This window comes from Triplophysa dalaica, chromosome 22 (assembly GCF_015846415.1).
Source record: "Triplophysa dalaica isolate WHDGS20190420 chromosome 22, ASM1584641v1, whole genome shotgun sequence".
Classification (NCBI taxonomy): Eukaryota; Metazoa; Chordata; class Actinopteri; order Cypriniformes; family Nemacheilidae; genus Triplophysa; species Triplophysa dalaica.
The window spans coordinates 19,354,946-19,380,103 of NC_079563.1; the positions used below are offsets into that span (position 1 = coordinate 19,354,946).

Sequence of the window (25,158 nt, forward strand, 5' to 3'; positions counted from 1 at the left end):
AACAAGACGGGGAAGTGACATGGATTATTTGGGAATTAAGTTCATTTTTTTACATCTCTCTCTCTCTCCTGCGTCCCTTTGTTTCTCTCTCACTCTCTCTCTCTCTCTCTCTCTCTCTCTCTCTCACACACATATTTTTCTCCTCTACTGCCACAGTGTGGTAACATATAAAATTATTCCTGAGTCTACAAAGGTTGCATGAAAATATGTATAAAATAAAACCAAAACGTTTATTTAAATGCTCAAGAATTATATTTACTACTGTACTAACAGTCAATCTTTTTTCATTTTTCACTGTGCATGTTTCTTGGGAACCACACACCCAAGACGTTCGAAGTATGTTCTTTACCAGTTAATCTATAGCATATAAGTCATATTGCGGTTCCGTCCGTAACCTTTGACCTCCTGAGCTACAGGAACATCGACTTTGAAACATGCGGAGGAAAGTGAAGTACCTTTTTGGCGCACATGTACACTTTTGTCAAACGTAATGGTTCATAATATAAACGAATGCGTAATGTTAGGGGAAATACAAGTGTCAAAAGCAACACGTTGCAAAGCCCGGTGACGTCACGAGCATGTAGACACGTGGCTCGCCACATATGGTAAACGGAGGAGCGCACTCACTGACGGACTCTAGTGGCGCGCGACAGGTGCAGCTGGCTGATGTTTTGCGCTTTAATATGAATGTGAGGTGACAGCAGCGCATTAAAGGACACAGCACAGCAGAAGCATCTGAACATCAGAAGTGTGGATGTATTAAAACACTTGCGTTCAGGTGAGTTTTTCTTATAAACCTGTAGCTCTATAGTTTTCATTTGTTTTTTTGTGTCAGTCTATTGATATTCTCAACATTGACGCTTATGTGCGACAGTAACAATGTTTTGGATCCTTAATCAACGATTGTTTTATTTTACATTGGCACTATTTTACATTTAACAAAATCAATTTAACAGGTGTTTAATCTGTTTTGCATTCCTTTTTCTATCAGATAGCCTTCAATTTAACTAGTCTTTGGTTTATTGAATACAGATTTTCATAATAAATATGGAAGTCTTTATTTTTTTATAGGATTTTTGAAACACTTCACAATAAGTTATTTTTAATTAATGTCCAAGTAACGAGCAACACAGTTTAACAGCATTTATTGAGCTTTGTGAATGTCAGTAAATATAAATTTGTTAGTTCTTGTTGTTTAATTGTGCTTTATCTAATGTTGGCAGATCCTCCTCTTATCTTAACATTTTTTACATGTTCAATTAACTGTTGATAGATAAATGTTCAACTCATAAATAAAGTAATACATTTTAAAATTCGTTATGAATGCAAGCAAATGAAACCTTACTGTACAGTGTTACCTTTTATATCAATACTTTTAAATTGATATATTTCATGCCCAATATTCAATCAATATGTAATCAATATTTAGGGTTCTTCCCTCTTTACAAGTTGTAAAATGGACACAATAACCATAAACCTGTCAACCACCAACCTCAGTTTGGACAACTGCACTCTCCTGCCGTATTACATCCACTCCACAGGCATGGCTGTGAGCTACATTCTCTCCTACTTGATTGTGCTTCTCCTGTGCATTGTCGGAAATGGGCTTGTCTGCCTCGTGGTCATCAGGAATCGCAACATGCGATCTGTAACGAACCTCTTCATCCTCAACCTGGCCATCAGTGACTTGCTGGTGGGCGTGTTCTGTGTGCCCACCACGCTGATTGACAGCCTGATCTCGGGTGAGTGGATGATAGTCAAAAGCATTGCTGTTGTCTTTATAAATATCCATGTCTTCTGCATCACCTGTATAAACCTATTTATCAATATTTTCATCTTTTATAATCGTCATCAGACTCCTTAGTATCATCATCATTGCATTTTTTTATTCATATGATCACTGTTTTCATCATATATTTTAGTCTCAATATCATCTGATCTAAAGTTGACATTCCTTTCGGTTTCAGAATTAACTAATATCTTTAATGCCTATGCATAAGCATATCCCCAGACTAAAATGAATGTTTGAACTGTCTGAAATGAAAATGACTTGGCCTGAAATATCTAAAAATATGTAAGTGCCATTGTTTTGTCTCTTGACTTAAAAGTCATAGTCCTGGCTTAAGCATTATGAAATGCATTTTTTATATCGTTTTGCTTCTTGTCCTTAAGGTTGGCCTTTCAGCCAAATGACCTGCACGATGAGTAACCTTGTCCAGGGAATGTCAGTGTCTGCCTCTGTCTTCACTCTGGTTGCCATAGCAATAGATAGGTACAAATCAGTCCTTATGGTACATTTGCATGAAAATTATATATGATGTGATGTGTTTTTACATATGAAAAGTGCTTTAAAGGGATACCTCACCCAAAACTGAAAGCACTGTCATCATTTACTCAAGATGTTCCAAGTGTGTATAAATGTCTTGTTTCTGATGAACAAGGAGAAAGATATTTGGAAAAATGCTTATAAACAAACAGATCTCAACACCTATTGAGTCCCATAGTAGGAAAACAACAAAGGTAGGCAAAAGTGCCCAAGAACTGTTTGCTTTACTACATTTTTCAGAATGTCTTCTTTTGTGTTCAAGAAAAAATGAATAAATTTGTCCTACTATGGGAGTCAATGGGTGTTGAGATCTGTTTGGTTACAAGCATTCTTCTCAAAATCTTTCCCCGTGTTCATCAGAAGACCATTATACACATTTGGAACAACTCAAGGTGAGTAAATAATGACAGAATTTTTCTTTTAGGGTGAAGTACAGTCTAACTTTAAGGGTTGCAAATCATGTAAATACAGAGTGCCATCATTTCTTTGCTTTCATGACCAGAAACACACGCTGGTCCTTCTGTTCATCGAATGATGGAAAGAAGCCAATCTCAGAAACTATACCTTGACCACTTTGATTCTCGTATGCTTTTATCCATTATCCAGCAATTTGCTGTAATTGCCTAGGCATGTTTTTTACCCTGTTTGAATGTATACGGCCTTAAGTGGAAAGACACAGCAATATTGAGTCAATATCCACAGGAAACATGTTGTTACTCAGATGTTGCTCTTTTACAGCTCTGAAGATCTGAAGAGTTCTCAGTTGTGTATCAAATAAGTCTTTCAAAGTTTCTTAGAAAATTTCTTTGGAGACATCATGAGACGATTATTAAAATACATGAAGCTCAAAACTGAGCTCAGTTTGTGACAGATCTCTTCTAAAACTCTGTATTTTTACAGGAATCACAGAAGATATCATAGATTTGCTCTCTTTTTAATCTCATTGTGATTTACAGTATGCATTACAATGAAATGACATTTAATGCACAACAAAGCAGCATTTACAGCTTATCTGTCATCGCAGGTTTACGGGCATCGTTTATCCTTTTCGCCATCGTCTTAGGCCAGTCTCCGCATTCTTCGCCATCGTCTTCATTTGGCTCCTCGCTTTTGCCATCATCATTCCTTCAGCCGCGACACTAACCGTCATACATGTGGATGACGTTTACATGGTCCAGGATAACCGGATCTACCCACTGTCTGTGTGTTTCGAGGACTGGCCAAGAGCCGATATGAGACGGGTCTACACCACTGTCATGTTCATCCACGTGTACCTAGCACCGCTCGGTCTCATAAGTATCATGTACGGCTGCATCGCGGCCAAGCTCTCCAACAACCTGCGTGAGAATCGAGGTCGTTCCAGGAGAAAGATGAAGGTCGTAAAGATGCTCATCATGGTCGCCGTTCTCTTCATGGTGTCCTGGCTCCCACTCTGGACTTTAATGCTTCTGACAGATTATCAGGATCTGGACAGAGAACAGATCGACTTCTTAAGTAGCTATCTTTTCCCTGTAGCACACTGGCTGGCGTTCTTCAACAGCGGCGTTAATCCGATCATCTACGGCTTCTTTAACGAAAACTTCCGCAGGGGCTTCCAGGCTGCCGTGGCCTGCGGTTCATGCAATTCTGTTGTTTCTGAAATGCTCCACACGCACTTCGCTCTCCCGCCTCCTAACAAGGTATCAGACAGGAGCAGAGGCATCGCTAGCGTGCAGAAGGAGCGCTGTTTCGCTGTGATGCCCAGAAGAGCCGCTCATGGCGTTCAAGGAATTCTCCTAGAGGACATGAATGGAATTACAACTGCTCACAAAGTACTAGGGGCTTGGATGGAATGAGCTTTGAAAAATGGAAGAAAATCAGTGACGCCTTGAACGATAAATGACTAAATGTAAATGATAGACCCTTAAGTTTGAGGTATAAGTTATAATTCATTTGGTTACAGATAAGATTTAGTATAACAATGCTGTGTGTCTAAGTGTCTATGAAAGTGCATCCAATAAAAATATATGTTTTTTTTTGCAAATACTGGTTCATCAGAAAACAAGTGCCTTGTCTGCAGTGCATATCTGTAACACGAATATTGTTTTTTACTAACACAAAACTGATTATTCTGAAGAACTGACTTTATTTTTAACAGCAAAAATGCTGAAACAATCATTGTCCGTTTTAACATACTCACATTCTGAAGGATTTACAGTAAATTGATTATGGGTTCTTTCTTTTTCATCAGCTGTGGAAGATTTTTACAGTGTTTCAAAATGGCAGTGTCCTCGCTGGGTACATCATAAGAAAGCCACAGGAAACGGATTGACAATAAAAACCTGAATGTGAATATTTACTGTGAATATTTATAGCAGGGATTTTGTGTGACATGTAAGAGGCACAGAACATATTGTCACGTGTTGTGGCTCATGATGTGTTGTTTCAGCCCAGTCAAAGCTTGTGCTGCTGTAAGCTTCAGGTGTTATTGCCTTTAAATCTTTTTACTGTTGTGTTTTCCCAAATAATGTTTTCAGATGGAAAGTAAATATTTATTTACTTCCTAATCGTATAGAAATGTTTTCTTTTATTTTGTAATTTATTTCAAACTATAGGCTATATGTATTATATTTGTTCTGTGTCCCAAATAATGTTTTCATATGGAAAAGTAAACACAACGTATTTATTTATTTAATGAATGTGTATAAATGTTTTATTTTATTTTGTAATTTATTTCAAACTTTACGTTACATTTGTTCTGAGTTTTCCCAAATAATGTTTTCATACAGAAAAGTAAATACAACGTATTTATTTATTTACTGAATGTGTATGTTTTCTTTTCTTTTGTATTTTATTCCAATCGATATGTTTTTTTTATCAAAACGTTTTTTTACTTAATTCACGACAGTAAGCCCTTCAAAATGATAAATTCAGTCATCTCCGATTTTGCGGTAAATCGCAGAAAACTGCAATTTCATGTTTTAAACCGAGATGGCGATAGATTGGTGATGTCTACTCAAAAAACTACTAGAAATAAGTGGGTTTCTAAAAGTTTGAAATGAGATGTTTTAACAAGTATAATAAATAAACCAAAAAAAAAAAAAAATTGTTTGACGGCTGGACCCCAATCTCGATGAAGCGTAAAAAAGTCGCGCGTTATATCGCGAGAGTAGTCTTTCCTGTATGTTTTCAAACGCTCTCGCGATACTTTACTGTCTACCCTGCGCAGCACCTCAATAAATTAATCGCACTTTTCACCTGAACGTTCAAAACGATTCAAACGCAAATCGTGTTTCTCATTTGTCAGAGCGGCTTAAAGCGGATCACAGCCCCGATGCTGCAGCGGTTTACGAACCGGACATTTGATGCCCAGGACACCGATTTCAGTCAGGTAACGTCAGCCTGACGCTGTCATTTCGAAAATAGCGCGCGGTATATTTTATGAACAATTATGAAAAAATATAAGATCTCACAACCCTGAGTGAAAAAAACTTAAAAGTAATTCGCTGAAGCCCGTCGAATTGTCTCTCGCGCACATGATTGCGTTTCTGTCAGAGTCCGGACACGCACGCGCACGCAGGCACAGAGGGGCTCAGAGCGCTTTGAGTGCACTGACCTCCGATCTGTGATGTTTGCAAGCTTGATGCTGGCCCGGGGCCCGGCTATGTTAGCGAATCACTGGACTAGAATAAAGACATTGAAGAGAGCAAAGCCTCGCTTCTCTAAACCCGCCTTCCCGTTAGCTCCCATTTTCCCAACTCCTTCCAAAATCCCATCACAGCCTCTCCGCCGGCTCCACAGGCGCACTCGTTCCCGTCATGAAATCCCTGTGGACGTGCTCGCTTGTCTTCAGTCTTCGACTTTTATTAACGATCGAAGTGGACGTGAACGCGCAGTATCACACAGGTCCGGCAGAAAGTGATGCGGTCGACTACAAGGACCCCTGCAAAGCCGGTAATGTGCAACACGCAACTTGTATCGATGTCTTCACGGGTCGAGAAGAATGTGGGGTTTTGTTCTTGTTTTGTTTATTGCTTGTCCTTGGCATTGCGTTTGTTTTGTTTTGTGTTGCCGTGCTGTGTGCATTGTGTTGTAGTGTGCGGTTTGTTTGTTTTGCTGTGTTCTGCATGACAGCATGAGAACCGGGTGGATGAGATTTCGAGGGGATCCAGACGCCAGCATCCTCAGGCAGTGCAAAGCTCGAAACGACCTTGGAAGTTATCTAAGCAAGTTTTGATGGCCTGTACTAGTTTAAACTGATGTCCTGCGCGCACAAAGCTCCTATTCAGTGGGCAAATCTTTGTGACGGCGATAGACAGCTGGCCACTGAATAGGGAGTCGAATAATTGTCTGGGCTCTTCTAGTTGAATTTAATATCTATTGTTTAAATGTCCCCCCGGTCATGCCGTGTCCCGCAAACCCCAACAAAATGCATTTTAATGCCTTCACCAGCTTAATATCAACCCTGGGTGTTACCTAACCGCTGCGTGTTAGTTTTATTTTGTGGAAAGAAGCCCTTTTGTTTTTAATCATTCAAACAGGTTCTTTGCCTGCTGAGACTTCGGTGACCCTATCTGAATTTCCAACCACACTGTGAACTCTTCCACTCGACTATGCAGCGTTTGACGGCCTTTACGCAAAAACATGTCAGGCGTTTAAAGCTGAATTTAGTTCATGATGTGTTACCAAATGTGTTTTTTTAGATTATGGCTGTCACTCCTCTTACAATTTTTCATTATCCTCCCAGCATGCTGTGGACGTCGTGTCATTAAAACCCATCCGTCTTAACAAGAATGTCATGTGGCCCGAGCACATCGAGAGAGTTAGTTTCATCATTGTTATGTGCAGTACTGAAATAACAGATCAAAAATGAATGTCAAACCCGGAGTGAAGAGATTTAGTGGCGGAAACACAACAACATGTTGTAAATATCAAGCCATTTTATTGATTTTCCTTTGCAGAAACTCCAGGCAGGAATGGTTTCGATGGAGGATGAAAATGTCTTAATAATAAATGAAAGTAAGGGCAAAGTGAATCATGCCTGCGTTATGTTAAAAAGTCGGAGGGGTTTAAAGGAATAGGTCACTCGAATATAAGACATTTGCTCATAATTTACGACTGTCCCATATACTCTTTGTTGCTGTGGAATCAATGATGGAGGTGCTTTTGCCATGTTCACCCCATATAAGAAGATAACATGAATGCATTTTAATATCAAATGTTTGGTTTATGTTAAAGGAAGGCATTATCTGGTATAAGTGAATTTGAGTAAATAACGACAGAATTTTCATTTGTTGGTGAACTATTCCTTTAAGAAACAAAAATCATTCAGAGTAAATGTGGCAGGTACCCCGGGGTGGTATGTTACCCAACCGTGTTACCCTTCTCTCACTTTAGCTTTTAAAGCCCATAATGGATCTAACAGGGTTGTTAAACACTGAAGTTGGTTTGAAATGTGTTTGTGTGCATTTGAACGAGACCAGATGGAGTTTCATCCAGATACATGTTATTTAGATTCAGACAATACAGGATTCAGGAGGTTACAATACACGCGTTGGTTTTACACCAGAAGAGTTAGCACCATTATGAAAACGTATATATTTTTATTAAACATTTTAAACATATCGTTACCTTAGAATTTTATGGTTCTGTCTTTGAGTCCCTAAATGTGTTCTAAACATACAATATCAACATTTTCTGACGTTGCAAAATGGGGATTTTTGGAACAGGTCAAACGCAGATAGAACCTTCTGATTCTGAAAATTCACTTTCGATTTAGAATTATAAGGTTCTAGCAAAACATTAATTCAAGCAAAACAAGCTATTTACTTTTGTTAAAACATGAAATTAGCATTATAATGAGTTGACATATAAAATAAGTTATATTTACATGCTTTCATGACATGTATTTGATATTATAGGAAGCATGACTTTTTGTTCAAGTTAAGCATAAAAGGCAGTACTAAATGTTTGATCTTTAGTGCAGATGTTCATTTTAGTTAGGTATATGATATGTATTTCAACACATTATTGCAGAAATCATTAAGTTTCAGTTGGTTTCGACAGAAAGCATCTACTGTTATCTGACTCTATTCCAGGTAAAATTTCTAGAGATGAGTATGGCCGACAAAACATGATCATGGTTATTGAAAGAAAACACTACCTCACATTGTGTAACACATTTACACATTGCCTCCGATATTTGCCTCCGTCATAAAAAAATCGGACTGTGTTCGATTTTCTGCGTTTTTCACATCTGTAGCAAGCATTTTGAGATGCGTTTTGAAAACGTGGAGACACCGTACAAACACGAAAAATCACATATGAAAATTTCAGACTGTATGTGCAAAGACCATTAATATTGTCAATTCATGTAAACACAGAAATTAGGAAGCTAGCGCTGCTGGCTAGTGTTGTGTCCAACTAAATCTAAAACAAAACAAAACATAAAATACTGTTGTTTGAGCAGCTCTGCTTGAGGTTTCTTTTAAACATTGTGTTGTTTCCTCAGATATAGTCTGGTCACATGATATAGAGACAGCTGATCCTGATTGTGTGCATTCAAAGTGCTGATTGGCTTGCAGATAGAACCTTAAAGAACCAAATTATAATACGATTGTGTAGGTGGAACCGTTTGTTTTCTTAAAAAAGTCCTAAAGTGTAAAAATAAAAAACATAATGTCAAGTTTTCACAGAATCAGAATATGTGAATAATTTTGACTAAAATATCAGATAGAAGCTTATAATTCTGAAGCGACGATATGAGTTTGTTACACTGATTGTATGTTTGTAGAACAGATCCTGTGGAGGCACATCAATGTAATAATAAACCATAGATGCAACTGCACTTTCAATGTTTATTGTGGCTATTTTTTCCAATGTCAGTTTTTTAGCAAAACAGCTTGGAAGATGAAGAGGTTGACACGTTAATTTTCTTTCCAGTCTGTTAGTTTGCAAATTTTTATGTGGAAATAGATATGCTGTGATCGATTTCTGTCTTTGTCTAACATTAAGGGCAAAAAAGTAATGGACAGGAAGGTGCGAGTGTTTGACGAAAACCATAATTATGGGAATACTTGCCAGACATGCAGAGCTTTATTTTGTTTGGCATATGTTTCATGCTTAATAAAGTCTCCTGCCAGGTGGAGAACATGAGGATATAACTGTTCCGCGCTATCAAAAAGTCAACAAACCAATTAAATATGCCATCAAGTCACAATTTTTAGTTTAATGTTTATATAGCTGTGTGGCTGCCAGCACCTGCATATGAGATCATTTCTTATTTGTTAGCAATTTACTTCATTAAAGTGTGTGAGAATGCTCTACATGGTTTATTGACGTGTTGATCTTTGGATTTTCATCTTGTGATTCATCCAATTAATTATTTACCTTATATACAGTTATGCAAAGATATCCAGGCTGTTCTCCGTTGAATGACCAACATAGATTTAAATCATTTAAAGTTCCAGTATCCAAAGATTTACGTTCTTGTACAATTAAAGCATTTAAAAACATGTTGTATGGCATCGAGGAGTTATTCAGAACTTAGTTTCAGGCATTAGTTTTTGGTATGATCTTGTTTTATGTTTCAGGGCCTGAAATTTATTTCTGAAATGAATTTGGGGGATTCTGCCCATAGATGATTGGTTGGTATGGCAAGACGATTGATAACTTTGGGGGAGAAAGATTTAAAAACATAAATATTAGTGCTGGGCAAGGATTACATTTTTATAATCAACTCCGCTGTCTGGAAGAGATTTAAATGAAATGTCCATGTACAGTAAGAGTTCGTTAAATTTCTCCGTTCAGTTCTGGTGTTCATGTGCGCACTTCAGCAGTCAGGCCAACCCCAAATGCTCTCATTGGTTGAGACGCGTGATTGAAGCCCATCCCAAGACAGAACCCATCAACATCCCACCCCTCCTTTGACCAATGATGTGCCTGTAGGTTTCTTGGCCAGTGAGCTACGGACTTTAAAGCAACCTTAATAAAATAATAGTCTACTTTAGATAACGTTAATGCATAATAAAATAATCGTTGGTGTTAATTAATTAATGCGTTGATGCGTTACTAACGGGTGACCTTGTCCAGCCCTAGTAAAATACTCGCAAACTTATGAGGAATAGTCCCATATGAGCTCTACAGCAAGCAAACCATATCCTCGACCTCTTGTTTCCCAGCATGTTGTGATGCAAAATCATTTATATAAATGTACCATTATTAACAACTAAAATCCATTTTCTGAGATTTACTGTCTGCTACATAAAATAATCCAACATAATGTAAAAAACACATTCTGTGAAAATATAACCTTGACCTCTTTAAATTCGACTGCCTTGGCCTTCTTGAGCAAGGTAAATAAGTTTGATGACGACAGGCACCGGTCATGAAATGATGCACTGTAACTGTGTGTTCCCACCAAACGCGAAAGAAGCGTTAAGCACGAGTGATTTACATGTTAAGTCAATGCAAAGACGTGATAGGACATCCTTTTGCAGTGCCAATGATGCAATTCGTGTGAATTGAGCGTTTTGAGCCAGTTAGCCCTGGGTCACAGTTTTACAGGCAAAGCTGAACTTGCTAAAGGCCTTTTAAATAAAGCCACGCCACCTGTGCTTTATTATTAATGTCTTAGACACACATCATATTTGTAATTAGACGGACCCTTGGGCAAAGCCAACCCAGTCTGGATGTTGGTTCTAGTTTGTGGATATTTTCAGCATCTCCTGCCAGGCTAAAGTCTATTAAAACTCCTAGCTGGAAACATAAAGATTGCAGGTGTGACCCCAGAGAGTTTCTTAAGTGTCTCTGCTGGCCTTGTGCCATTGTGCCTCTGACCCCTGATTCTGGTTCTTGGTCCCCTGCTGGTCCCCATGCACTCAATTACAGAGAACTTTGTATCGGGCTGAATGCTTCTCATTATGGCAAGATATTTTCCCCACCAGTCCCGAGGGAAAAGAAATAAAATGTGTTTTAGAACGGACCCTTGTTAATGTTTAAGAGTTTGTAAATCTCTGTTTTAGCTGCCTATCTGGGGGATATCGCTCTGGATGAGGAGGACTTGCGTTTGCTGAAGTTGAACTACATCATTGCTGCAGTGAATTCCTCTTCCAACCTCTCTATATCTGAATCAGGTCAGTATGGTCATTAACATGCTTCTATACCATGTAGTCATACTATCTAATGTGCAATCACAATCTTATACAAACTATTTTAAATGCATGTGTTGTCTAAAGTATGGTCTTCGCTGTAGCTAACAGATCCTCAGCCAGTGGCAATGCAGAGGGCGACCCGGTTTTGGTCCGTCGAATTCTCCTACGCAGAAGAAGAGCGGCCACCGCCAGACCTGAACGAGTTTGGCCGGATGGCATCATCCCGTATATCATCAGTGGCAACTTTAGTGGTAAGATGCCACTTTTGATTTTGGATTAGGTTGTTATTTTAATTTATTTTTTTTATGCTGCAATTCATTACATTTTTGGGCTAATAATAAACAAAAATTAGTTCAAATTGTTTTTGTATAAAACAATCTTCTTGCCTTGACCGTTTTAAAAACAGCAGATAGAGAATAAAAAGAGGACAAGTAAATGCAATAATTTTGTGCTCTGTATATACAGTTTTTTATTATTATATATTATTATATAAAACAATATTAATTTTCATTATATGAATTAATTACAAAAGATAAGAAATATGAATTTAATCTTCAGTATCACTGTATCTGTGAATTTTTTTTGTATCCCTGCATCTGATTTATGAGTTTAAGTGTTGGGTATGATTTTGCTGGAAATATAAGTTTCAATTATTATATATTATTCTCTATATTATGTTGTTTTAAAAATTACTTCATAGTGCATATTATGTTTTTTGTGTACATTAAACAGCATTGTTCAATGTTATTGTTTTCGCATTGATTCTGCGCCAATAACCTAAACAAATTCCATCTCGAACCCTAAATAGTTTAATTTTGCAGCCGACTAGTTTAGATACAATTTCCATCTGACCTGGTTGACTCCGGGACAGGTCTTTAACCATTTAAACCCAAACCATTGTAGGCAGCCAGCGAGCAGTTTTCAAGCAAGCAATGCGTCACTGGGAGAAGTATACCTGCGTGACCTTTGTGGAGAGAAGCACAGAGGAGAGCTACATCGTCTTTACCATCCGGCCATGTGGGTAAGTTCACCTGCCGGTCTCTATAGACGATAACTCCCAGTGAGCCGTCCTCCATATGAATGATTTCAGTTTTCCCCTCAGTTTCATAAGGGACAGCAGATCTCTCCCTGAATTTAAAACTCTCCAGAGATTTTTTCCAGCACTTTCTGTTTTCCTCCCTTTCTATAGGCTCCAACTGCACAAACACAGCTAGTTTTCTTTGAGAACAAAGCTGCTCCCAGCAGGTAGCGTCGCTGCGTGGAGGTTGTTTGTGACTGTTGTGCTGATTACTAACATTAGCGTTAAAGTAACAGTTCACTACAAACTGAAAATTTGGGTGGTCAAATGGAAAAAAACAGACAAAGTCTTCGTTAAGGTCTTCAAGTGAACCGATCACCACAATACCATAGTTCCTTAAGCAGAAGGCCATGTGCCCATGTGACAAAAACATCATAGAGCCCTATTTTCTGTGTGAAAGCTTGACCTTAGGGTCTTATTGACCATTGAGCTGACTGCATTCTTTGTGTGACATGAACACAGCGTTGTCGAACTTTGATAAATCGTGCGTTGAATTAGTTTGAATGGGCGAAGAAAGTAATTGCTCACTTTGCTTGTCAAAGGTGGTGATCATTCAAAGTTATTTTAGTCTATTCAAATTAAAACTTTGAATACGTTTCTGTTCATTGAAATTACATTTAACATTGACCTAAAAAATATACATAAAACTTGAAAATGTTGAATTGAAATGTTGCTTCAAAAAATTAACTGAAATATTTTTTTTGCACTAAAATTATAATAATAAAATTAACTAAAAATAATTAATAATTTATTATTATAAATCATTATAATTAATTATTTAACTAGAATAAAAATTTATTAATCTTATAAAGCAACATTAAAAAATTATGCTATGAAAAAAGTATATACCAAATTTGCTAAAACTTTAAAATCTAAAAATGGTCATTCCTGGTGTGGATTAGAATATTAGTCTGATGCTAGTTATTTAAGTAAAAATGTATCTTAACAACCAGTATATCTTCGGAATGATCAAGGAAGCCAGGATAAAAATCTGTTTAATAGTTTAAAATGTGCCTACTTGCCTCTGACTGAAGTAGCAGAGAAAACTTGACATTGTTTGTCTGCAACAAGGCACAAACTAAAACCCCAAACATCAGATAAAGCTCATGTTAAAGGCTCAAAATGTTTGTTTGTCCAAGAATGTTTTGTAATCCCTGTTTTACTCTTTTTGAAGGTGTTGTTCATTTGTAGGGAGGAGAGGAGGAGGACCACAGGCCATCTCCATCGGGAAGAATTGTGACAAGTTTGGCATCGTGGTGCATGAACTTGGACACGTCATCGGCTTCTGGCATGAGCACACGCGACCTGACCGGGACAATCATGTTGATATATTTCGAGAAAACATCCAGCCGGGTACAGTAACTCTCTCTCGGATGAACTGCAGCTCGGAATGACTTCCCGATTAATCAATTTTTAGCAGGAATTTTAACTTTGACACAGAATAGTGCTTTAAATATCCTCACAATTCTCAGTGGAAAATGTGATGAGGTCTGTTACTAGTTTTCTATGTTTTACAGGTCAGGAGTACAACTTCATAAAGATGGAGTCTGATGATGTAGATTCCCTGGGCGAGGGATATGACTTTGATAGCATCATGCATTACGCCAGAAACACATTTTCAAGGTTTGCAGTCGTAAACTTTTATTGTATTTTTTGGTGGTAATAATGTTCCTAGATTGGTAATTTGCGCAGCCGTCATTCATATTCAGGATAATGCTGATTGTGAATAAGAATTTACATACTATTTACGAATGATTGGAATTAATTAACATGCACACGTTTGACTGTCAAATCTGACGTTTGCGAATTATTTGTAAATCGGGAGGATAGTTTTCCAGAAGCTGTATGTACTCATATATTTAGGAATGTTTCATGAATGAGGCTCAATGTGTGTGGTGATGCCTGTACTGTACAGTGTCCGACTTTCAAATGTTAAATGTAGAAGAAGAATCTGAAGACTTGTTATGTTCACACACTGCTGACTAACCTGCTGTTTGTGGCTTGAGAGTGGACATGCAGCCAGATGCTTTGAGGGTCCCGTTGTTTCATCACAAGTACAAGCAGGAAGGAATCCAGACACTGAGCCAAAGTTTAATATGATTTTTTAGCTAGGATGCACTCTGGTCTGTTGTTTTATTGGGTCTCCCACAGTTGCCCTTAAAAGCTTTGGAGTTGATGGATGTGGTTGTTTGCTGATTATGTTAATGGAGTCATATTGTGATCATTACACAGTGAGTGTTGTTTCGCCCGACTTTTTTACAGTTCTTGTACAATTCTGTGGCGGTAATTAATTTGGCAATATTTATTTTCATGTAGCCTCATTGTTTTAGTGTTTATTCAGCTCTAGTAAATTGTGGGCTTATCATTAATTTCATTAAAAACTGTATAAATGTTCACATATTAAAAAAATATTTTCCAATTGTCACTATCAGAACATTCTAGAAATGTCTGTAGCACAGGGAAGGTGGGATGAAACAATGATGGGTGAATGGGTGACAAAAGCGATCCCTTCTGAATTCTTGGACGACTCATTTAACTGTTATGTTAAACTGTTGTTTTGAGCTTCGTGTTATGCCATTACCTTGAAATTTCCACATTACAGTAATAATATCGCAATGTAATTTCTCAGTTTATCGCATCCATAGCAAGCATTTTGAGAGGCGTTTTGACAATTTAGAGACACCGTACAAAAAAGCGCAAAAAAGTTTTCGACTGTATGTGCAAAGACCTTTGGTGTTATAAAGTCATTGTTCCTATTGGCAGATTAAAAACTAGGGTCATTTATCTGGGAACTGTAACTGTATAAAAAACACAAACCAAAAAAGTATAATGACATTCAATGTGTGAAGTAGTATTTTTAATAAATCTGTAAACTGGTTTGCAAATCTGAATGGTTCATTATCAAATCCAAATGTTTTTTAGATATGCTTTTTCAGTGATTAGAAATAACATCATAGAATTGAGAAATTCATTGGTTAAAGCTTCGTGGGAACCTTGTATATTTATGTTTCAGAAAATTCTCAAGCGTTGTGACTAGCTAGTATCTTTTTCTTCTTCACACCCATACTCCACATCCAGAAATATTCACATTGTACGTTTTTTACCTTCGGCACTGTACAGTCTGGGAATCCTGGAGTCGGGCCAAAACAAATAAAGGCCTTCCAGGCTTTTTGCCCTGGACAATCGCGGTGCCGGAGAGCCGTTGTTCTCTGGCATGCGAGGGTGGGCTCCAGGGAGCCTAAGGGCGACGCTTAAAGGGACAGTTCACCCAAAAGTGAAAATTGTGTCATTAATTCACCTTCAAGAATGTTTTATTGAATGACAGAGCAAAGAAAGTCATGCAGGTTTGTATAGACGTGAGGATGAGTCAGTGATCTCTTTAAAATCTGCTCAGACTTCTTTGCTGCCCATTGTGGGTGCAGTTGTCAAGGGAACTGCATATTTGTGATGAGAGATTTAAGAAAGAGACTGTATATAGTTGACTGATGTCAATCAAACAACAGACATCTACAGCTGCAATGGAAGACGATTTGTGTCATGTCAGTTCTACAGTCTTGTCCCTTCTCTCAGATCTTCAAAAACTTCGTACTTTTGTGTCTCAAAAACTAGGGGCGTCTATCTTGATACCATGCTGCCAAAGTATGATGTTGATGGAGCCCGTCCACCCATCGGACAGCGCACCAGATTGAGCAAAGGGGATATCGCTCAAGCACGAAAACTTTACAAGTGTCCCAGTAAGTGGCCCTTCACATCCCGAGCACATCTGCGGCGTAGCAGCCACTGTTGTTTTGGATTTGGATTTCCTCCAACGGTGGGGAAACTAAATGACACATCCGTAATGCCATAATGGTTCTCCTGTGAAGCGAGCGGTTGTTTTTGCAATCATCTCCTTAAATCTCAGCGCAGAATGATTTCCCTCTCTCGAACAAAGCTCATGCCTCAAAACTACAGTAGCCTAGACATCTGCAGAACTGCTACTGTTTTCCATTCAGAGAGTCCGGTTTCCAGGTCAGGCATCTGTGTGTTTGTCTCAATGTGGCTTCGCTCTGGTTTGTTCACAGGATGTGGAGAGAGCCTTCAGGACAGCACTGGAAACTTCTCCTCCCCTGGGTTCCCGAACGGATACGCTGCATACAGTAACTGCATATGGAGGATATCGGTCACGCCCGGTGAGAAGGTATAAAACACACACAGTATGGAGGTTTATTCACACCTGTTGACTAGGACGACAATATGTTGTCCGGACAGTTAAGAGTGAAGTTTATATCCGAATGAGAGCACATTAGTGTAATATTCTCAGGCCATTCCTCATAGATATTTTTTAGTTATTACTATTTCATCTCATTGTGCCTAAAACGGCGTTCGTTTTCTAAAACACTGATCATGAAACTTGTTCCATGACAGACTTGGTGTAAGTGGATGCATAACAAAAGACTGATAAGCACTTTATTTTGATCATGTGAGATTCACATTTCGCGTCTAAAACCGCACGGAAAGCGCGAGCCGTGTCTTGTTCTGATATTATTCAGGTTATTAATTATTTGTTGGGATTTGTGAAACTAATAATAATAGAATAATTTCTTTACTACTACTGCTTCTTCTTTTATTATAATTATTTATTTAATATATATATTTTTAATAATAATCGTTATTATTAATAAAAATTATTGCACATAAGAGGCTATTATATTACACTTATTTTCAAATAGGAAATTAAACTTGTTTTCATTTAGTGACCTAGAATGATTTCTGCTTTTAACTGTATCGTTTCAATTATTAATTTGTTTCTATTTCTTTTATTGGTTAGATCATTCTTAATTTTACTTCAATGGATCTATACAGAAGTCACTTGTGCTGGTACGACCATGTGGAGATCCGTGACGGATATTGGAGAAATGCACCTTTGATAGGTTCTCACTTTGATCAAATCTTGATTTGTCTGCATTTTGCATGGTTGTATTTTCGATTTTACCCACATGGCTCATTCAATTTTATTGACATTTTCTTGTATAATTAATCACTTTTCTTTACTTGGGCTGCAATATATAGATGAAAAATGTGTCATAGCTTGGTACATAAGTCAATATGTTGATGCTTTTTAACTTTGTGGAATCAATATTACCATAGAAACCGAAAATGATATAACCAACATACATGTTTCAATAATGTTTCATATGTACATTATCTGCATTGATTTAAAACCGACTGGTACTTTTTGAAGTATTAATATCATTTAGGTATTGCAAACCATTATGATACGTACATTTTGTTCATTTTTCAATGTATTGTGCAGCTCTGCTTTTGACTGTTTTGGATGAAAGTTAATGGCAACCACTAAACAATCGAATATTCTAATAAGACAGTAGGTTCTGACATAATTTTGATTGTATTTTTGCGATAGGTCGCTTTTGTGGAGATCAGCTACCAGAGGTCATCGGCTCCACAGACAGCCGTCTGTGGATTGAGTTTCGTAGCAGCAGTAATTGGGTGGGAAAGGGGTTCTCTGCCATCTATGAAGGTACCGCCAATCCTGATTCTGTTCTTAGCTAAAGCGTTTCTTCACACCTTCCATTAGTTCATAGTTTGCTCGCTACGTGAGGTCTGAACAGACGTTTGCCATGTTCTTTTGAAACTTTCAGCTATTTGTGGAGGAGAGGTGGAAAGAGACAGTGGACAGATCGAGTCGCCCAATTACCCTGACGACTATCGGCCCAATAAAGTGTGCGTGTGGAAGATCATTGTGCCCCAGGGCTTTCACGTGGGCCTCGGCTTCCAGTCATTTGAGGTGATGTTCATTGTTAATGAATCTAATGCAACGTGTTATTCCATGACAAACCCAGGTCTCAAACACCTCCTGTCCGTCTGATGCATATTCCACACAATTGCAAAAACAGAGCTGCAAGCTGACATCTGATTGGCTGGAATGCCAATCTGAGTCATGGAGCAAAGGTTTTATTCGGTTCATTGGGAAACAAAAGTCAAGGTTGAATTGAGTTGCATTTAAAGTTGATGAACATGGTGACGTTGGTAAACGTAATTCCTAAGTTGAGTAAGACACATTTAAAGCAGTAAATAATGTATTTTTGAGTATATTCAATCGTTTTTTTTCACATTTTAAAATATATGAAATGCCCAAAAAAGTAATTTCATTACATTACATTTACATTTAAGCATTTGGCAGACGCTTTTATCTAAAGCGACTTACATTGCATTAAACTATACATTTTACATAGGTATTGCAATCCCCTGGGATCGAACCCACAACCTTGCGTTGTTAACGCAATGCTCTTACCACTGAGCTACAGGAAAGCTCCTTTCTTGACCAGGTGGATAAAAATCTGTTGACAACTGTCATGATAAATTTATAATAATGATTTATAAATTGTGCCGGTGGGTGAGATTTCTTGAAGCGTGTTAGATTGACCTCTGTTGACCATCTTCAACCCATGTAATGATCAGTAAAGTAATCTGCAACTGTATGTTTCAAACAGAAATAAGGATCAAAGGTTATGGACTGCGGCTTTTTTTTTTTTTTTCAGATTGAGAAACACGATAACTGCGCCTACGACTACCTGGATGTGAGAGACGGGGATTCTGAGAGCAGTCCTCTCCTGGGCCGCTTCTGTGGATACGAAAAGCCAGACGACATCAAGAGCAGCTCCAACCAGCTGTGGATCAAGTTTGTGTCTGACGGTTCTGTAAATAAAGCTGGATTCTCAGCCAACTTCTTCAAAGGTGATGCTTACTTTGACACTTTTGACTGTTTATAGTCCAATGGAGTGATAGCAGAGCATCAACTCTTTCACGTTTCTATCCCGCTCCAGAGATCGATGAATGCTCCCGGCCTGATAACGGGTTTTGCGAGCAGCGCTGCGTCAACACCCTGGGCAGCTTCTACTGTGCCTGTGAACCCGGCTTTGAGCTCTCGCCCGATCGACGCAGCTGTACAGGTGAGTGAAATACTTTCACATGTACACACGCACGACACGATGACCCCTATAACATGTGCGGACATTTAGTCGTGTATTTTATAAGGCAAGTTTTCAGAAAACTAGAATGCCGCATTAGAGAATAGGATCTTAAAAAGGAAGGACCTGGAAAATATCTAAAGAAGCCAAAGGACCCTTGACACCACACGTCACCAATCAACGACACGGAGGAACAGCGGTCCCAATTATATTCTAGTTAAAAGGCGGTCGTTGCTGATTAATTCACTTCTCTCCAATCAGGGTTTGAGGGTTTTTTGATTGGTGACTCGTATATATCTGTTTCTAAGCTTTTGATTACAGTCATTGTTGTTGTAATTGTGCGGGAGATTAGAGGATGTCTTGATGAAATGACCTCACTCTTGGCAGGCACCTAAATGTCAACAAGGGACACTAAATGTCACGAATTAGGTCAATAATGGAGATTTGTCCAGAATTATTTGACGTTCATTCAAAGCCACTTGCAGAACAAACAAACAAGGTGCTTTGTTTAATTATTTTGTGTGTTATCTGGGCAATTGAGCTAAACATTTAGATGTTTGTTGTGTTGCATTACAGCAAAATTACAGTTACAGCCACATTGCAAAATCTCGATCGAAAATTGTGCAGCATCAAATTGGCACCAAATGCGTTACAAAGGCTCTTTCATCTGACCCCAGCAGCTGCCTGCGGTGGATTCATGACCAACCTCAACGGCTCCTTCACAAGTCCAGGATGGCCGCAGGAATACCCACCCAACAAGAACTGCATGTGGCAGCTCATTGCACCATCGCAGTACCGCATCACGCTGCTTCTCGAAGCCTTTGAGATCGAAGGCAATGATGTGAGTTTGAGATATGGGCTTTTCTGTTGTCTGAAGTGAACCAAGGTCGCCATCGCCATGTGTTGTGAGAGGCTGAAGAAAGAAAACAGATTTTGGAAATGTTTTATGTGAGGCAGATTCAAGGTGATCTGTATAAAAAACAGTTCTATTATAGTTACAGAGTTTTCCTGTCCTTAAAGTCCCAGTGAAATTAAAAACCACAATTCTTATTTCTTCATGAAATACTGCAGTGTTTATGGTAAATAGCTTATCACTGTGGTTCATTATCTTTTTCAAATTTGTGTGCCATTATAACCTACAGTTGAAATCTGAAAATTCACTTCCGCCCTTAAATGACAATCCATCTGAAATGATGTAACTAGACGGCTTGGGCGGAGCATCCATTAACTCCTCCCCTTCGGTTGTCAGTCTGTTGCCAGTTTCATTTAAAAAAAAGTGATTTTCGGAAACCTGTCAGAATACGGAAGTAGAAACGATCGCAACTTCTAGTTCATGGGGACTTTAAGGTCTGTGTCTTTTCAAATGGCATGTTAAATATGATCATCATGTGTCTTTAAACTCTAGTTTAAAAGAAGCACCAAAAAAAGTAATGGCAATACGATAATACATTTTTTACGGTGTTTATTCATTGTTTTCCTTTCTGTCCAAAGGTTTGTAAGTATGATTATGTTGAGGTGCGAAGCGGTCTGTCCACCGACTCAAAGCTTCATGGGAAATTCTGTGGCACAGAGAAACCAGAGGCCATCACGTCGCAGGCCAACAGCATGTGTGTGGAATTCAAATCAGACAACACCGTGTCCAAGAGAGGCTTCAAAGCTCACTTCTTTTCTGGTAAGCCTCGAAACAACCTGATTCAGATTATGAACAGATTGTATGTTTGGTTCTGAAAGCATTACAAGCTGAATTTAGAGTTTACAACAACCTCTTGGAAGGAAAGCGGCAGGAGGTGTTGAAGGCTTTTCATTTCATGCAATGTGTCAAAACAATCTAATGTGGAGTTTCTAGAAGTGTAAGGGGAACGTTTGAAAGCTGAAATGTTTTGTTCTAGATGGATGAAGATGCGATAATGTAATAATACATAAGTGCATACACCCTAAACAACATGTGTGTTTTTTTTCATCAAATGAGGAAAATTATTTCTGTTAAATTCTTAAACATGCCCAAGGTTCAAGTTTTGAAACGCCATCTTTATCATTCCTTCAGTAACCAATTTTTGTTCGTGTGGTTTATTATATGAACCATCAAACGACATAATCTTGGTCAATTTCTCTTTCTGTGGCAGATGTGGACGAGTGTTCGAGAGAGAATGGAGGCTGTCAGCACGAGTGCGTGAACACGTTTGGGAGCTACAGCTGTCAATGTCGCAGCGGCTTTGTGCTGCACAGCAATAATCACGACTGCAAAGAAGGTCCATCATTTTCCCTTATTTGAAAATCATTTCTTTTGTTTAAAAATTCAACCCCCAAAAAAACATATTCAATCTCATGTCGTTCAAAACCTGTTCATGACTCTTTCTTCAGTGAATCACACATGAAGATATTTTCAGAAATGAGTGGTTTTGTCATACAACGGAAGTCAAATGTGGCCAGTGTTGTTTGATCTACAATGCTCTTCGAAATATCTTCTTTCGTGTTCTGCACAAGAGAGAAAGTCATGCAGGTGTGGATAGACACGAGGGTGCAGAAATGCCGAAATCATTTTTCGTGTGAACTACTCATTGTAAGGCAAAGAATGAATGATGTGGAAAAACAATGTAGAAATGTCGGAGTATAATTGGCTAAAAACTGAAAAAAGCTCACAGCATGTGTTCTTCATCTTGGCCATTTAATAAGCAGCAGGGCCCAACAGAATGTAGAACGTAAGCCTAAATGAAAGAGTTCTTCACAGTAATATATACACCTCATGTTGAGAAAGTTTTGGATTTAAGTCACACAATCGCCTTTCATATGAACTTTTTTAAAAGGAAAAGTATTTACTGGACATGAAATCGTTCATCTCACGGATAACAGGGTTCCAACGCTGTTTGGAAAAGTATGGGTTGTTTATGGATTATTTGATTGTTTTGCAGGTCTGGATTAGTATGGGAAAAAGAAAATGGAGTATGGAGAAAGTGATGAGTTTCCAGACTATTGCCCTATTTGGTTTTCTTAAATTTAGAATTTCTGTTATTAAATGTGTGTTTATGTAGTTCAGATTATGCTTTGAGCCAATAGATCGGCCTTCAATTGTATTTCAATCTGGTTAATATTTATATAAAAATATCAATCAACCGTGTGTTTACTCATTGAAAAACACAAGACAGACATGGTTTTTGCTATTGTTATTTAATTTACGCTCCAATTGTTCTAAAATGCACATATGTAGCTCAAGAAAATCTTTTTTGTTTGAGCCAAACCCTATATCTAATATCATGCGTACGGCCCGTGAACGTTGTCAAATTTTAAAAGAAGCCAACTTTATGGATTTTAGTTCTCTTTTCATTGTCATTAATGAATTATATTTCACCAATCCTACGGTTGCTGTGGGTTAAAGGTTTACAGTTATTTCATTTGACAAATTATTGCACTAAATTTCAATAAAATGTACATTGAACATGTCTTGGTTTGGTGTTAATTCATTCGTATGTGGTATAACTACAACAGTCCACTGAATATTTTGCAAAATATTATAATAATATACACGCCAGCGATTCCATTTTAAAAACCTGAACAAATGTGTAGAAACACTGAGATAATCTGTACTGGGTTTGTGCTTTCAGTGGGCTGTGACCAGGTCATCACCAGCGTCTCCGGTGTCATCACCAGTCCAAACTGGCCTGATAAATACCCCAGCAAGAAAACCTGCACCTGGACCCTGTCCACCACACCGGGCCAACGCATTAAACTCGTACTGATATCATTCACCATGACAACATTAGTCTTTAAAGTTAAAGGATCGTAACAAAAGGTTGTTGGTTCAAACCTAGGGACAATCCTTTAACTGTAGTAACTATTAACATGACGTCATTTCCTAGAGATTCCTCAGGTGTGTTTAATACAAAAAATGGTGTTCTCTCTCTTAGGCATTTGTTGAGATTGCCATGGAAGCACACGAGGAGTGTGCCTACGACCATTTGGAGATACATGACGGTCTAAACAGCAAGGCGCCCAGTCTGGGACGCTTTTGTGGCAGTAAGAAGCCGTTACCTGTGGTTTCCAGTGGCGACAGTATGTTCCTGCGCTTCTCTTCGGACAGCTCGGTACAGAAGAGAGGCTTTAAGGCGTCTCATTCTGCAGGTATTTCTTCAGGTGTACAGTCTGATATCAGGTTGTTTATATTATGACCTGACTCTGATCGATGCTAATCATTTCTCTGTATGTGCTCTCAGAGTGTGGTGGGAGTTTAAAGGCGGAGATAAAGACCAAGGATCTCTATTCCCACGCCGCGTTCGGTGACAACAACTATCCCGGAGCGTCCGACTGCCAATGGGTGATTTCTGCGGAGAAGGGCTACGGCGTCGAGCTGGTCTTCCAGACCTTCGAAATAGAGGAAGAAGCCGACTGCGGTTACGACTACATTGAGTTGTTCGATGGGGCGGATGTCAAAGCGCCCATGCTGGGACGTTACTGTGGTTCTGGGGTAAAGCCAAATATTACATGAGCGTTTCAGAGCACTTCATAGGCTTATGTTTGATTCTTCACATGAAGGTTTGATTATATTAATCACTGGAATGACATACGGGTGAATAAATCATTTCATTTTTGAGTGAACTAGCCATATAATACCAATAAGCATTCACGACAAGACCTGTTTGTTTTATAAGCACAGTAAATGCATTCTATTGAATTCATACACTTCAATCCTTTTGTTCTTGTGTATCTGTTTTAGCCACCAGAGGAGGTCCATTCAGCCGGCGATGCCATCGTCATCAAATTTCATTCGGACGACACCATCAACAAGAAAGGTTTTCATGTTCGGCTCACAAGCACCAAGTTTCAGGACACCCTGCACACCAGTAAATAAGTTTTACACAACAGAAGTGATGCCACTTTTGATCACTCTTCCACAAGAGGAAATTCAAACAGAATGCCTGATCTCAACACATCGCCCACAATATCCACTGGAAACTTTCAAACTGGAATATTAGACTGGAGTGCTTTTCATCTTCAGGAAAGTGTCGTTGACGGATGTCTGCTTCCATTCCCTCCCATCTTAGATGATTGTTTTATTTTAAAATGAAGTTCTTATGTTTTTATTACCGCACATATAGGTTGCTGTTGAGTTTAGCAGTGTATATAATATCATTCAGTGATAATGACTATATATATTTTGTAAAAAGCACTTCTAGCGCTGTTTCTTACACAAGAGTTGTATATGATCATACAGACTGCACTGATTTAAATTATGACTAGATCTTGCCCATCTCAAATGATCAGCTACAGAACAAACATGTTAATGAAACAATAAACACGGTTTGAGAGGAAACGGTTTATTTTTATTTCTGTTTTTACATACCATAGAATGGTCTGTATGTGACATATGTCAGTTTAGGAAAGAAAATGGTGACATGATCTGAAACGACCTTATCCTTAGTGCTGCGTGCATTGAGCCCAGGAGCAGGATCTTTTATTTCTTATTAATCATAACTGATTGAGTCATTCATTGTGATGGTGAATTGTACTCGACTTGATGACTCACTCACTGTGTCAACTCCACATCCTCCATTCAATTAAAAAGGTTTTTTAGCTCAATAATTTAATTCTGCACCTCGAGAGTGCAACGCAATGGCGCCTCTTTGTGGTCAATGCTGGCACTTACACTAAGAAACAATGAGA

General features: G+C 38.4%; 2 protein-coding genes across 4 annotated transcripts; both read left to right on the forward strand.

Annotated features, from left to right (window-relative positions):
- The first annotated feature begins 704 nt into the window (after positions 1–704).
- On the forward strand, positions 705–4,931 carry npffr1l1 (neuropeptide FF receptor 1 like 1). The gene is made up of 4 exons (XM_056736239.1): positions 705–778; positions 1,542–1,742; positions 2,173–2,272; positions 3,351–4,931. Exons 2-4 carry the CDS (start codon positions 1,544–1,546, stop codon positions 4,159–4,161), a joined length of 1,110 nt encoding a protein of 369 aa, XP_056592217.1. The 5' UTR covers positions 705–778; positions 1,542–1,543; the 3' UTR covers positions 4,162–4,931.
- Positions 4,932–5,250: 319 nt separating this feature from the next.
- Positions 5,251–24,783, forward strand: bmp1b (bone morphogenetic protein 1b). Of its 3 annotated transcripts, none has more exons than XM_056736236.1 (20): positions 5,251–6,259; positions 11,329–11,439; positions 11,559–11,708; positions 12,361–12,478; positions 13,710–13,888; positions 14,053–14,158; positions 16,145–16,269; positions 16,597–16,712; positions 17,343–17,445; positions 17,937–18,053; positions 18,175–18,320; positions 19,075–19,270; positions 19,360–19,485; positions 20,181–20,348; positions 21,074–21,175; positions 21,627–21,752; positions 23,103–23,230; positions 23,406–23,619; positions 23,712–23,962; positions 24,212–24,783. In XM_056736236.1, exons 1-20 carry the CDS (start codon positions 6,124–6,126, stop codon positions 24,344–24,346), a joined length of 2,853 nt encoding a protein of 950 aa, XP_056592214.1. In that variant the 5' UTR covers positions 5,251–6,123; the 3' UTR covers positions 24,347–24,783. The 3 variants fall into 3 exon arrangements, with proteins under 3 accessions (XP_056592214.1, XP_056592212.1, XP_056592213.1); XM_056736234.1 differs by having other exon boundaries at positions 5,252–6,259; positions 20,181–20,344; positions 20,995–21,175; positions 24,212–24,778; XM_056736235.1 differs by having other exon boundaries at positions 5,252–6,259; positions 20,184–20,344; positions 20,995–21,175; positions 24,212–24,777.
- The last annotated feature ends 375 nt before the right edge of the window (positions 24,784–25,158 follow it).